Genomic DNA, 15,557 nt, shown 5'->3' with positions numbered 1-15,557 from the left:
TTCTAAATATTACTTGTATGTATATTTACTTTTTTCCTTTTTCTTAGGAGTTAGACACACTTCAGCAACAACTAGACTCATTGAACATGAAAAAAGAGAGCTTGGAAGCTGTAAGTATAAAATCAAATAAGGGTTTTTATATTACTCACCTACAAAAGATAATTCCGCTAAATATATTAAAGGAACTCATTCAAGTATGTATTTATTTAGTAGTTTACTAAGAGGAGTATAACTTTTTTCCCATTCAGCACCACAAATATCCTACTTTGGTAAGAAATTAGATTCAGTTATTGAGTACCTACTGTGTGCAGGATCATTCTACCTTGCTGAGGCATGCGAAATCTAATGGTAATTTAAAGACATGAACAAGAGATTAAAAAGAATTGAAGAGGGAGAGAGAAATTAGATTCAGTTATTGAGTTCCTACTGTGTACAAAATCATTCTGCCCTGATGAGGCATGCAAAATCTAACGGTAATTTAAAGACATGAACAAGAGATTAAAAAGAAGTGAAGAGGGAGAGAAATCAGTTCATCACTTTAAAGATATAAATGCTTGCTATTTGCTATTTGTTCATTTAAAAGTTTTAATTAAAAAAAAACATGTTTATGGTTAAAAAAAAATTAAATAAGATGAAAGTGAAAATTCTCTTTTCCCTCTTTCCAGACAGAACTACTTTGTATTTTTTGAACACTTATTCTGTGCTTTTTTTGAGCTCTTTACATAGATCACCAGCATTGTCATTTAGTCTTTTTTTTTTTTTTTGTCATTTAGTCTTTACAACAATTTTATTATCCTATCTTGGTTTTATTGTTGTGGAAAACCTCAAGTGAGATTCACATTTAATATGCTGTCTGCAGTTTGGTTTGTTTGTTTTCACCTAACATTCTCTCTTGAATGTCTATATACATCAGCTCTCAGAGATCTCCTTCATTATTTTAAATTACTGTATTGTGTTACATTGCATGACTAGAACACAGCCTTGTAGATGAATAGGTTCTTTACATGTTTTTTAGTTTTGGGGGATTATAAACAATGCTGCAGTGAAACAATGCAGCATTAAATGGCTGTGTCATCAGATAAATTTGTTGCAATGGATCAAAAGATAAATACACACTTCTAAAATGTAAGGCTGCAGATTCCCTTCCAAAGAGGTGGTTCCGTTTACTACTTCTAGACTCAGTGTATGAGAGTGCCTGTTTTCCCATGCATTCAATAGCAAGCATTATTCACTTTTTCCATTTTTACTAGTTTAATACATGAAATTATTTCTTTATATATTTTTTGGCCAATGTATATCTTTTTCTGTGAACTACCTTTTTCAAGTCCTTAACACTTCAGTGTACTGTCTATACCTCAAACCTTGCCTATCTTTCTTGATTTCCTCTGGATTCAGGTAGGTATCATGATTCTAGGATTAGTAACAATTGTAGATTTGACAGGAGTGCTGTTACCCTTTCTTGCACAAGAAATAAGTGTGAGTATTTTGTAATTCTTTTGTAAATTTGCTGTTGAAAAAGTAGTTTGCTTAAAAATGCTAAGGGGTACCTGGGCGGCTCAGTCACTTAAGCCTCTGCCTTCTGCTCCGGTCATGATCCCGAGGTTTTGGGATCAAGGCCCACATTGGGCTCCCTGCTGAGCGAGGATCCTGCTTCTCCCTTTCCCCTTGCGCTTCCCCCCCCCCCGTTCATTCTCTCTCTCTGTCAAGTAAATAAATAAAATCCTTAAAAAACATTAAGATGGCTTTCTATACATATAGTCTACGTGTGAATATATATAATTTTTATTTTTTTTTATATCTCTGGTAATAGAAATATGCTTCAAAGAATAAGGACCACATTTAGTATTAACACAGCTATGCTGCAGAATTCCTTACTATCTGTTTTAGGGTGTGTGGGGAATGTCAGGTCTTATTTCTCTTGGCATATTTAGTTTCTGCAGGAAGAGGTGTAAGCTATGTCCTTGGATTTAGTGTTTGTATCGATGCCACTATATTGATGTCACTTTTTGGCATCAGCACAGTAACGTGAAATTTTATAAAAATTTATCTCAAATCAAGAATATATAAGTAGTGGGGCGACAGGGTGGCTCAGTCACTTAAGCTCTGACTTGATTTCAGCTCAGATCTTGATTTCAGATCAAGCCCTTGTGTTGGGCTCTGCGCTCAGCTCATAGTCTGCTTGTCCCTCTCCCTCTTCTCCTCTCCCTATTCTCTTTCTCTCTCAAATAAACAAAATATTAAAAAATATGTATATAGAAGTTACTAGTTCTGTTTAACTTTTGCCGGATTCCTTGTATTTTTTTTTTAACCTCTTCTTCAAGAAAACATTTTGTTAAATATCACTCATCTAGTATTTATTGAATATCTACTGTGTGCTTGCTCATTACGGTGCTAAGTATTAGTCAGTTCATCATGGAGTCGAAAAACAGGTGAAAGATCAGCACGAGTTTTATTGAGGAATAGTTTTATTGAGATGAAATTCGAACAAGTCTTAGGATGATTAAGCAAAAGGAAGGAGGAGATAACTATGAAAAGAGATACCCCATGGGGAGCCTGGGTGGCTCAGTGGGTTAAGCCTCTGCTCGGGTCATGTTCTCAGAATCCTGGGATTGAGCCCCACATTGGGCTCTGCTCAGTGGGGAGCCTGCTTCCCCCTCTCTCTCTACCTGCCTCTCTGCCTGCTTATGAGTAGGCAGAGTAACTAAATAAAGTAAATAAAATCTTACTTACAAGTAAGTAATCTTACAAGTAAATAAAATCTTTTAAAAAAGGGGATACCCCAAAATATCGTATTTCATTATCACGCCTTTTCACCTGAACCTAATCCATTACTTTGAGCTATGTATATGATGAGGGTTTTTTTAAGATTTTATTTTTAAGTAATCTCTACACCCAACATGGAGCCCAAATCCACAATTCCTGAGATCAAGAGTCCCATTCTCCACCAACTGAGCCAGATATATATGCCACTATATTATGCTTTTTAATAGACTTTCAAAGATTTCCACTAATTTACTTTTTCCTTTTAAGATTCCTTCTCTTTGAAAGACAATTATCATATGAACTTCCTGATGTGAAGAATTTGAGAGACAACGTGGGGGGTTTGGGAGGTAGGGAAGGAAAAAATGAAACAAGATGGGATCGGGAGGGAGACAAATCATAAGAGACTCTTCATCTCACAGAACAAACTGAGGGTTGCTAGGGGAGGGGGACAGGGAGAGGGTGGTTGGCTTGTGGACATTGGGGAGGGTATGTGCTGTGGTGAGTGCTGTGAAGTGTGTAAACTTGGCGATTCACAGGCCTGTACCCCTGGGGCTAATAATACATTATATGTTAATAAAAAATTAAAAATTAAAAGATTTCTTCTCTTTGGCTTTCAAAAAAGAAGTCTTGCCTCTTAAAAATTTGGTCTTATTCATGCTGTGGACCTAGTTTCAGATATCATCATTCACTTTTTTGTTGGTTAATATAGAAAATTATTTAGATCTGAGATCCTCAGTTTCTTTATGTGTAAAACAGATGATGATATTATCTGATAGAGTTGTTTTGAGGATTAGATACAGTATATAAAGAACATGGAATATAGTGCTTGGCACAGAATAAGTTATTAAAAAATAACAGCTTCAAATGCCATTTTCTCCCTCTTCCTCATCACTATCAACAACACTAGCTCTTTTGGTTGTCTAATAAAGTTACCACAGCCCTTATTTTCTCTTTGTGAACAGTAGAATAGTGTTGAATATACAACAACTATTCTACTCTTGTGTATTAATTTCCTCGTGCTGCTGTAATAAAGAACAAGAAATTTCCTAACAGATCTAGAGGCTAGAAGTCTAAAATCAAGGTGTCAACAGAGCCGTTTCCTCAGAGACTCTGTTAGAATCTTCCCTGACCTCTTCCTAGCTTCTGGTGGTGCCTATTGATCCTAGGCATTCATTCTTTATTTTAGCTGCATCACACCAGTTTCTGCATGTGTCATTGCATGGCATTCTCCTGTGTCTCTGTCTGTATGTCTTCTCTTACAAGGACAACCGTTGTTCCAGATTAGGGCATTAGGGTCCACCCTAATTACGTTGTCTTAACTTGACTAAATTGGCAAAGACCCCAATTCCAAGTTAGGTCATATTCATAGGTATCAGAGATTACCAAGACTTCATTATATCTTTTTGAGTGATACAGTTCAACCTATATAACATTGTATTAGAGTATGTATATGACTATATGTGTGGGTGTGTGTATGAAATATATATATATAATATATTAAATGAAATATATATGAATATAACATATATTATATGAAATATATGAAAATATATTCCCTCTAGAGATCAGTTCTTTAGACTTTAATATTGTGGTTAAAGTTGTACATACATTGGGGCGCCTGGGTGGCTCAGTGGGTTAATCCTCTGCCTTCGGCTCAGGTCATGATCTCAGGGTCCTGGGATCGAGCCCTGCATCGGGCTCTGTGCTCGGCAGGGGGCCTGCTTCCTCCTCTCTGCCTCCTCTCTGCCTGTGTCTCTGCCTACTTGTGATCTCTGTCTGTCAAATAAATAAATAAAATCTTAAAAAAAAAAGTTGTACATACATTGTGACATTTTCTTTATTATCTTTCCATTGGTAGAGATATCTTATCTTTGTTCAGGTTTTATATTTGGAAGAAAATATAAATTACCATGTTCTTATGAATCTTAGACTGAAAATAACTTATGAAGGAAAAGGAGTGTATTTTAATTCCAATTTACAAGTGTACTTTGTAGCATCATTGAGTACTATAGATATTTGATATCTCTATTTAAAAATGCTGATGGTTTAAATTCTCCTTTTTCTTATAAACTGAAACCTATATGAGAATAGTTCCTGATAAAATATTAATTAAATTTTTCTTCTTTTTGTGCCCTTCAGGAAATAGCACACTCTCAGGTAAAACAGGAGGCTGTCTTGCTGCATGAAAAACTTTATGAATTGGAGTCCCATCGAGACCAAATGATTGCTGAAGACAAAAGCATGGGATCTCCAATGGAAGAAAGAGAGAGATTACTTAAGCAGGTAGAAAAAACAAAAATACTTATTTTACTATATCAAGGTGTGGTAAATGTATTGATTTCTTTCATTTAAGGCATATGAATTGAACAGAATGCCAGTAAGTTGATTGTCTTAAAAAAAGAGTAAAAAGTGAGTTTTATCTAAATTGAGATAAACTATTTGACCAAGAAAAGCTGGGTGAAAGTCATTTCTCATATAAACTGTTTCTTGATTTAAGTCCTAATTTTATATGGTCATTATGCACATTTTGGCCATTTTTTCATCTTTTGGATCCACTAAGGAAATTGAAAGCCCTTTTTTTGGTTAGTAAACAATTACATGAGCTTACTGAAGTTCTGTTCCGTTATTTGTTTGGGGCTTCATATTTAGAAAATGATGTGCTCCAAGGCTAATGAATTTTTGTGGTTATTATTATCAGCGTCTTCATGAAGCGATTGAAATTAAAATGTCTTATTAAATCACAGTATGTCACCAAGTTGTGTTACATGTTTTCAGTAGCTTTATTACCACCCAAGCCTAGTTTTAATTTAGCACCAAGTTATAATTACCCTGTTTCTTAGAATGAGCCACCCTAACTATAGGGCCCTTAGGAGAAATGCAAATATATTTGGGAACAGCACCTATCGGAAATGTACAAATGAGACTCCTTTGTGGTCTGAGGTTGAACCCAAATGGTTTGGAAGAACCTTAGGATCAACTTGGGAGCTATTTAAGTATTAGAATCATTCCAGGAAGGTATTAAAATCTAAAATCTCTGAAGTTCCTTGGGAAGAGATCATTGGAGGCAGGGGACAGAGAATGTGATCTTGGGATAGGATTGTCAAATGAAATGCATAATAGCTATTTACATTTTAATTTCAGAAAGCAGTGAATAATGTTTTGAATAAGAGTGTGTGTGTGTGTGTGTGTGTGCATTAGGATGTTGGTATATACATGCCCTAAAAGTTATTTCTTGTTTACCTGAAATTCAGTTGTAATGGGTATTGCTAAATCTGGCAACCTTTGCTTTGTGTGTGGGGATTGAGAGGATGAGGGGAGACAGTCTCAGAAATCCTGAAAATCCTGGATATTTATGTAAACTGTTCCTGGCCTGAAGACATGTTAACCTCATGGTGCCATGTGGAGGGTATAGCTGTATCAGTCATCACCCTTCCTTTGAGGATGAAGGAAGAATCTATGAATAGTTCCTTAATGATGTGTTTTTTAACTTGAAAGGTTGAATTTTAAAAAATAGGTTTCAAGAAAAAGACTACATTTGGCATTTTAGTACAGCATACCTTCAAAGAAAATTATGTTTAAGGTATTCTAACAATGAGTAGTTCTTTAAGTACTATTTTCTTTTTATGCCTTTTTAGGTTAAAGAAGATAATCAGGAAATAGCCAGCATGGAGCGACAGTAAGTACATTTATAATAGGACATTTTCCATCCATTTCACATCTTTTAAATTACATTCTAAACCTGCAGTAGGTACATATTGTTACAGTTATTTTTCCTATAGTTCATACTGGTACTGTTGATGCAGCTTTAAATCTTATTTACAGCTTTAAATGTTTATTTTAATGTTTAGTTAAGAGCCACAGTGTAGTGTAATTATTTTTGAGAGAGAGAGCATAAGGTGAGTATGGGGAAGGGCAGAGGGAAAGAGAGAATCTTAAGCAGACTGCATATCCAGTGCTGAGCCCGATGTGGAGTTTGATCTCACGACCCTGAAATCATGACCTGAACTTAAATCAAGAGCTAGAAGCTTAACCAACTGAACTAACCAGGTGCCCCTAGTCTTAAAAAATAGCTTTATTAAGATATACATACCATACAATTCATGTATTTAAAGTATACAATTCAGAGGTTTTTAATGTATTCAGAAATGTGCAGCCATTACCCACTGAGCCACCCAGGCACCCAATAAATAAAATCTTTAAAAAAGAAATACATGGAAACAAATCAAGAGAGAGAAGTGTATAACAATACAGGCCTTTCTTAAGAAGCAAGAAAAGTCTCAAATAGACAACCAAACCTTACACCTACAGGAGCTGAAAAAAGAATAGCAAATAAAGCCTAAAGCCAGCAGGAGAAAGAAACAATAAAGACTACAGCAGAAATTAATGATATAGAAATAAAAGAAAAACAGTAGAGGAGCACCTGCGTGGCTCAGTGGGGTAAGCCTCTGCCTTTGGCTCAGGTCATGATCTCAGGGTCCTGGGATCGAGCCCCGCATCGGGCTCTCTGCTCAGCAAGGAGCCTGCTTCCCTCTCTTTCTCTCTCTCTGCCTGCCTCTCTGCCTACTTGTGATCTCTCTCTCTGTCAAATAAATAAATAAAATCTTAAAAAAAAACCCAAAACAGTAGAACAGGTCAACAAAACTGGGCATGGGTTCTTTGAAAGAATCTGTAAGATCTATAAACCCCTACTAGCCAGACTTATCAAAATGAAAAGAGAAAGGACCAAATAAATAAAATCATAAATGAGAGAGGAGAGATCACAATGAACACCAAAGAAATACAAGCAATTATAAGAGCACATGAGGAACAATTATATACCAACAAATTATGCAATCTGGAAGAAACGGATGCATTCCTAGAAACATATAAACTAGGAACAGGAAGAAACAGAAAACCTGAACAGACCCATCATTTAACAAACTGGAGCAGTTATAAAAAATTCTCCCAACCAATAAGAGTCCAGGGCTGGATGGCCTCCCAGAGGAATTCTACCAAACATTTTAAGAAGAATTAATACCTATTTTTCTGAAGCTTTTTCAAAAAATAGAAATGGAAGGAAAACTTCCAAATTCATTCTATGAGGCCAGACTTACCTTGATCCCCAAACCAGTCAAAGACCCCACCAGAAAGGAGAATTACAGACCAATATCCCTGATGAACATGGATGCAAAAACTCGCATCAGGATGCTAACTAATAGGATCCAAGAGTACATTAAAGGGATTATTCACTACGACCAAGTAGGATTTATTCCTGGAATGCAAGGGTGGTTCAACATCCTCAAATCAATAAAAGATTAATAAAAGAAAGACATTAATAAAAGAAAGGACAACCATATGATGCTTTATTTGCTATTCTTTTATTTAGGCTTTATTTGCTTTTATTTTTAAGCTCCTTTTGGTGTAAGGTTAGGTTGTGTATTTGAAGAATTTTCTTGCTTCTTAAAGGCCTGTATTGCTATATAATTCTCTCTCTTCATTTGTTTCCATGTATTTCTTTTTTAAAGATTTTATTTATTGGGCACCTGGGTGGCTCAGTGGGTTAAGCCTCTGCCTTTGGCTCAGGTCATGATCTCAGGGTCCTGGGATCAAGCCCCGCATTGGGCTCTCTGCTCAGCGGGGAACCTGCTTCCCCCCCTACTCTCAGCCTGCCCCTCTGCCTAAATGTGATCTCTCTCTCTCTCTCTGTCAAATAAATAAATAAAGATCTTAAAAAAAGAAAAATTTTGTTTATTTCCATGGAGGAAGAGAGAATGGGCACAAGCAGGGAGAGAGGCAGAGAAAGAAGAAGCAGGCTCCCCGCTAAGCAGGGAGCCCATCACAGGGCTCAATCCAAGGACCCTGAGATCATGACCTAAGCCAAAGGCTGATGCTTAACCAACGTAGCCACCAAGGCACCTCTATTTCCATGTATTTTAAAAATTCTTCTTTAATTTCCCAGTTACTAGGATGCTCTTTAACCTCCATGTGTTTGTTTTCTTTCCAAATTTTCTCTTGTGATTGAGTTCACGTTTTAAAGCATTATAGTCTGAAAACATGCATGGTATAATCTCAGTCTTTGGTACCAGTTGAGGCCTGATTTGTGACCCAGTATGTGATCTGTTCTGGAGAATGTCCCATGAGCTCTCAAGAAGAATGTGTATTCTGTTGCTTTAGGATGAAATGTTCTGAATATATTATGAAGTCCATCTGTTCCATTGTGTCATTCAAAGCCCTTGTTTCCTTGTTTTCCTTGTTGATCTTCTGCTTAGATGATCTGTCCATTGCAGTGAGTGGGGTGTCCCTTACTATTATAGCGGTATTATCAATGTTTTTCTTTAATTTTGTTATTTATTGGTGTATATAATTGTCTGTTCCCAACTTAGGGGCATAGATATTTATAATTGTTAGATCTTGTTGTTGGATAGACCCTTTTATTATGATATAACATCCTTCCTCATCTCTTAGTACAGTCTTTGGTTTAATATCTAGTTTGTCTGTTATAAGAATTGCCACCTTAGCTTTCTTAGCTAATGTCCCAGTAGCATGATACATAGTTTTCCACCCCTCACTTTACATTTGGAGGGCTTTTTGGGTCTAAAATGAGTCTCTTGAGACCACATATCCATGAGTCTTATTTTTTTTTAAATCCAATGCGATACCCTTGTCTTTTTATTGGAGTTTAGTCCATTTACTTTCAGAGTAATTATTGTAAGATATGAATTAATGCCATTGTATTAACTGTAGAGTCACTGTTTCTGTATTATTTTTGTTCCTTTCTGGTCCTTATTCCTTTTTGGCTCTCTCTTTGCTCAGAGGATCCCCTTTAATATTTCTTGCAGAGCTGGTTTAGTGTCCACAAATTCCTTTAGTTTTTTTTGCCCTGGAAACTCTTTATCTTTCCTTCTATTCTGAATGATAGCCTTGCTGGATAAAGTATTCTTGGCTGCATATTTTTCCCATTTAGCACATTGAGTATATCATGCCAGTCCTTTCTGGTCTGCCAGGTCTCTGTAAACAGATATGCTTTCATTCTTATCTTTCTACCATTTTAGGTTAAGGACCTCTTGTCCTGAGCTGCTTTCAGGATTTTCTCTTTCTCTTTCTTTCTTTCTTTCTTTTTTTTTTTTTTTTAAGATTTTATTTATTTATTTGACAGAGATCACAAGTAGGCAGAGAGGCACGCAGAGAGTGGGAGGGAAGCAGGTTGCCCGCTGAGCAGAGAGCCTGTTGCGGGGCTCAATCCCAGGATCTGGGATCATGACCTGAGCCGAAGGCAGAGGCTTTAACCCACTGGGCCACCCAGGTGCCCCTTCTCTTTATCTTTGAAATTTGCAGGTTTCACTATTATATGTCAGGGTGTTCACCTGTTTTTATTGATTTTGAGGGGGTTCTCTGTGCATCCTGGATTTAAAGGCCTGTTTCCTTCCCCAGATTAGGGAAGTACTCACCTATAATTTGTCCAATAAGCTTTCTTGCCCCTCTCTCTGTCTCTTCGTCTTCTGGGACTCTTATTATTCAGACACTAGTTTGCTTTATAGTATCACAGATTTCTTGAAATCTCCTTTGGTGATCCAGTAGTTTTTCTCTTTTTCTCACCGTCCTTATTTTCCATCATTTTGTCTTCTATATGACTGACTCTCTCTTTTGGCTCATTTATCCTAGCTGTTAGAGCCTCCATTTGTTACTGCAGCTCATTAATAGCATTTTTGTTTTTGGTCTGATTAGATTTTATTTCTTCTGTTTCTACAGTAAGGGATTCTCCAGTGTTTTCTGTGCTTTTTTTTTTTTTTCAAGCCCAGCTAACATCTTTATTTTTTTTTTTTTTTTTTTAAAGATTTTATTTATTTATCAGAGAGAGAGGGGGGCAGAGAGCAAGCACAGGCAGACAGAATGGCAGGCAGAGGCAGAGGGAGAAGCAGGCTCCCTGCCGAGCAAGGAGCCCGATGTGGGACTCGATCCCAGGACGCTGGGATCATGACCTGAGCCGAAGGCAGCTGCTTAACCAACTGAGCCACCCAGGCGTCCCCAGCTAACATCTTTATAATCATTATTTTGAATTCTAGTTTCAATATCTGTTCTTTCTTTCGGGGTGAGTTTCTCTGTCTCATTATGTCCAGAAAAGAATAGAAAAGAATGTGAGAGAAGACAAAAATAACAACACCAGAAAAAGAGCAAACAAAACTAACCATAAGAAAGCAGAAACAAAACAAAATAAGAAAAAAAATAAAACAAGAAGTAAAACAGAACAAAACAACAAACTAGATCCTGGGTGTGTTTGTTCTGTTTGTTAAAAGAAACTAGATCCCAAAATAGGAAAGAAAAAAAAATTATGCATATAGAAAAATAAAATACAATGAAAGGAAACAACAATAAGAAAATATATATATATATATATATATATATATATATATATATAAATTTTAAAAAAAGAAATGAAAAAATAAGAAAATCGCTGGAAAAAATAAAACTGAAAAACTAAAGAATAATAAAAAAAAAAGGAACCACAAATGCTATATACTATTTTCCCCAAGAGCTGAAGTTTTGCAACTTATCTGTGATTAGTAAACTTTGTGCTAGCCAGTTATTCTTCTGGGGTAGGGGCCTGTGAGCTGATTCTCAGGTGTCCTTGCCCTGTTGGAATTGCACCCCCATTGCCAGGGGGTAGGGCTCAGTGTAAGCGGCTTCAGATTGCCTGTGTGGTGCTGTTTTGCTCCCTGAAGTCTTTCAGCATCAAAGGAGGGGGATGAAAATGGTGGGGCCCCATTTTCTAGCCCTGGGGCTGAAGTTTGTGCCCCTGACTCTTCAGTGAGCCCCCAAAGGAAAGCAGTCAGTCACTCTTGTCTTTGTCTCCATTTGAATAGTGTGTTCACCCAGTCTGTGACTGAGGTTTTTTTTTTTTTTTAAGATTTTATTTATTTTTTTGACAGACAGAGATCACAAGTAGGCAGAGAGGCAGGCAGTGAGAGAGGAGAGAGGAGGAAGCAGGCTCCTTGCCGAGCAGAGAGCCCAATGTGGGGCTTAATCCCAGAACCCTGGGATCATAACCTGAGCTGAAGGCAGAGGCTTTAACCCACTGAGCCACCCAGGCGCCACTGTGACTGAGTTTTTATCTTAGGCATGCAACCCAGTTTTGAGTCTCTGGACTTTTTGGATTCCTGTGGTATAGATTCATACGTTTGTCCTGGGATGGGGAGGAGGGATCTTCCTGCACTTCTGGCTTTTGCTGGATCCCTATCCAGAGAGCAATTGTGTGATTCCGTAGTGATTCTCAGTTTATGGCAACACCGAGCAGAAAGCTGGCACCTAGATTCACTGTTTTCAGTCAGCTTCCCCACTCTGATGCCTAGGAACTCTGCTGCACTCAGGCACCCCTATTCTTTTTGTGAACCCAGGGTTCCTGAGACCTTGCTTTCCCACCTGGAGTTCTGCCCTGCTTCATCACTAAGCACCTTTAAGCTAGGGACTTCCCCCACCACAGCAGACTTCTAGAAGTTCCAATTTTGCACTCATTTGCTCTAATACTTTGTAGTAGCCTCCTTAAGAAAGCTCCCTCCTTAAGAAAAGCTCCCTCCCCTTGCTCTATCCAATATATCGCCCAGGATTCATGTCTCCATATCTCCTACCTCCCCAAAAGTGGTCACTTTTCTGTTGGTAGAATTGCAGCATTTCTTTTCTCAGATCTTCAGTTGATTTCATAGGTGTTCAGACTGACTGATAACCGTCTAGCTGAATTCTGGGGACCAGATGAACTTAGGGTCCCCTACTCCTCCCTGATTTATTTTTTATTTTAGGGAGAGAGGGAGAGAGAGAGAGAGAGAGAGAAGGCAAGTGCATGCATGAGTTGGGGGAAGATGGAGAGGGAGAGAAAGAATTTCAAGCAGTCTCTGTGCTGAGCAGGGAGTCAATGTGGGGCTCAATCTGGTGACGTTAACTGACTGACCCATCCAGGTGTCCCTCCTTTGCCCAATTTTTAATTAGGTTGTTTATCTTTTTATTATTGTGAGAAATCCTTATATGTTCCAGAGACAAGTCTCATATAATGTATTTGTTTTAGGGGTACAGGTCTGTGAATCATCAGTATTATATAACTCACAGCACTCACAATAGCACATACCCTCCCCAGTGTCCATAACCCAGTCAGCCTATCTTTCCTCTGCCGCTCCAGCAGCCTTCAGTTTCTTTCCGAGCTTAAGAATTTAAGAGACAAGTCTCTTATCAGATAAATGATTTGCAAACTTTCTTTTCCATTCTCTGGGTTCTTCTTATTTTCTTAAGTCATGTCTTTTGAAGCACAGAAGTTTTAAAATTTTGATAATGTCTAGTTTATTTTTTCTTTTGTTGCTTATGGTTTTGGTGACCTATCTAAGAAACCATTTCCTAATCCAAAATCAGGAAGATATATGCCTGTGATTTATTCTTAGAATTTTGTAGTTTTGCCCTAATGTTTAGAGCTATGATCCATTTTAAGTAAACTTTTGTATCTGGTGTGAGGTAGGAGTTCAGTTTTATTCTTTTCTTTTTGCTTATCCAGTTGTCTCAGCAACATTTGTTGAAATATTCTTTCAACAAATACTATTTAATATTCTTTCCCTGCTTAATTATTTTGACACCTTTGTCAAAAATCAGTTGTATATAGATACAGGGTCTCATTTCTTATTTTGTTGCTGTATATATTTTCCTTTATTTCAGTACAGCACTATGTTAATTACTGTAGCTTTGTAAGAAGTACAAATGCTGTTTGTTAAAATTTTAACCTATATAATCTTCAATCAATGGTAAATTTTCTCTTATTTCTAATTTTTGAGACTAATTTGCCATTTTAGTTCAGTTTGTACAAACCAACAAAAAAGAAGGTTGTTAAAGATTTTTCACTTTAATACCACAAAGTAAGCTCAAAAGAATGTTGGGGAAAGGTTTGCTTTTGAAATCAGGCAACCTAACATGCTCAGAACATACTTACACTCTAAATATGAATCCTAAAGAAAGATCTAGAAAAGATCTTTCTCTCTAAATTTACATATTGTCTTCAGAATAGGGCATATTATATACAGATACTATTTTTGCAACTTAGAAAAGATTTCCTAATATCATCATTAAATGTTTCTGTTGAATTTCTAAATTATCTGTCATAAATTTATTAAATAATATTTTCAACAGGTTAACAGAAATAAAAGAAAAAATAAATCAGTTCAATGAAGAAATTAGACAACTGGACATGGATTTAGAGGAACACCAAGGTAATTTTTCTGGAATTTTTATAATGTATAATAACAGATATATAGCAATATTGACTTAGTATTAACTCGGGTCTCAGGGACTATTTCCCTGGGATTTATTATTTAATTCTTAATGAGTTCCCTAACATAACTACTAAAATGATTAACTGTACTATAATAGTAAATATTATAATTACTGTTAAATTATTTAAGCAGACTAAAAACTTAAAATAACTTAAAATGGTTATATGGTGACAAGAATTTTTGTTTTTGCAAATCATTTTGTTAAAAAATGAACTAAAACATTTGAAAGTTATTACAGATTTCTAGTTTATACCTCCTTAATATGTCAACTATCAATCAGTTGGGATAAGAATTGAGATGGGAGAGAGAATCATGTCATAAATAGAAAGAATTAATTCTTAAGGGGGTCTTAGTAATGAGGTAGCAAGCACTGATAATTCTGTTCCTTTTCCAACTTTCCCCAGCTGTGGGATTGAAGAGCCAAAGGGACTCGAACACTTGTGGGAGCCTGGGGTCTGAACTAAGTGGAAATGCTTTTGGTGGCTGCTTGGGAGTTACAGTGTGTATGTGTGGTTGACGGGGGAAGAGATTGGGTGTTGTAGTTTTATTACCAGCTTCTTTGTAATAAGGATGAGAAAGGTGGGTTCCTCGTGACACTCTAATCCCAGATTAACTGCAAACTGGCATTTATGTGCTTGTGGATTAGCAAGAATTGACCATGTATTCTTATGAGTTACATATGATAATTGTAAATAGTATACATTTTTGTATATATCTATTATGGCTGAAGAAACACTCATAGCAGGGAAAAGGGGTGTTCAGTTCCTAAATAAATTTTTAACTTCAGTTTTAAATGTAGTATATTAGTTTTATTTACATTTTTCTTGATGTATGAATAATAGCATTAGCTACTATTGATTAATTACGTACCTCTACTGGGTACTATGTGATCTTTGCAAGAACTTTTTGAAGTCTTATAAGCCCTTTCATATTTGTTGAAGCTCAGAAAAGTTACTCAAATTCCCACAACTTGTAGGATTGTCTTGATTTTAGATACTTTATGGGAAACTTTCTAAACAATTTTCCTCTTCCTCAATTTAAATTTTTAAACAACATTCAATTTGTGTTTCCAGTAAAGTAACTTGGTTTAAGCACAATGATTTATTATTAATTTCAAGTTCTAAGATAAGTAGAATGTTTTGAATTTTAGCTTCTGTTTTCTTTTTTGATTTCTAACCTTCTTTGTCCTTTTTGATTAATGTGGAAAAAATCTAGAATATAATAGTACATATTAAATATATGTATATAGATAGATAGATATATCTCAACACATGCCTTTTTTTATTCTTCTGCTATAATGTGAACATCCTGAATTATGGATATAAAAGTACAGGGGGTTTTGTTAGAAGGTTATGTATTAGTTCAGGACTTCATTATTTCTTACCTATTACTATTACTGACCTATTACAGTAGATGTGAACATCCTGAATTATGGATATAAAAGCACAGGGGGGGTTGTTAGAAGGTTATATATTAGTTCAGGACTTCATTATTTCTTACCTATTACTATTACTG

At 36.3% G+C, this 15,557-nt stretch overlaps 1 protein-coding gene across 3 annotated transcripts in view; it reads left to right on the top strand.

Moving 5' to 3' along the window:
- IFT74 (intraflagellar transport 74) overlaps positions 1–15,557 on the top strand; it is an 86,267-nt gene that overhangs the window by 34,306 nt on the left and 36,404 nt on the right. For all 3 annotated transcript variants that reach the window (XM_032306280.1, XM_032306278.1, XM_032306279.1), the window contains exons 10-13: positions 48–110; positions 4,903–5,046; positions 6,399–6,439; positions 13,900–13,979. In XM_032306280.1, coding sequence (XP_032162171.1) covers positions 48–110; positions 4,903–5,046; positions 6,399–6,439; positions 13,900–13,979 — 328 coding nt within the window. The remainder of the gene's footprint in view (positions 1–47; positions 111–4,902; positions 5,047–6,398; positions 6,440–13,899; positions 13,980–15,557) is intronic.

The sequence above is a fragment of the Mustela erminea genome, chromosome 12 (assembly GCF_009829155.1).
Source record: "Mustela erminea isolate mMusErm1 chromosome 12, mMusErm1.Pri, whole genome shotgun sequence".
NCBI lineage: Eukaryota > Metazoa > Chordata > Mammalia > Carnivora > Mustelidae > Mustela > Mustela erminea.
This window is presented reverse-complemented; position numbering and strand designations above follow the sequence as displayed.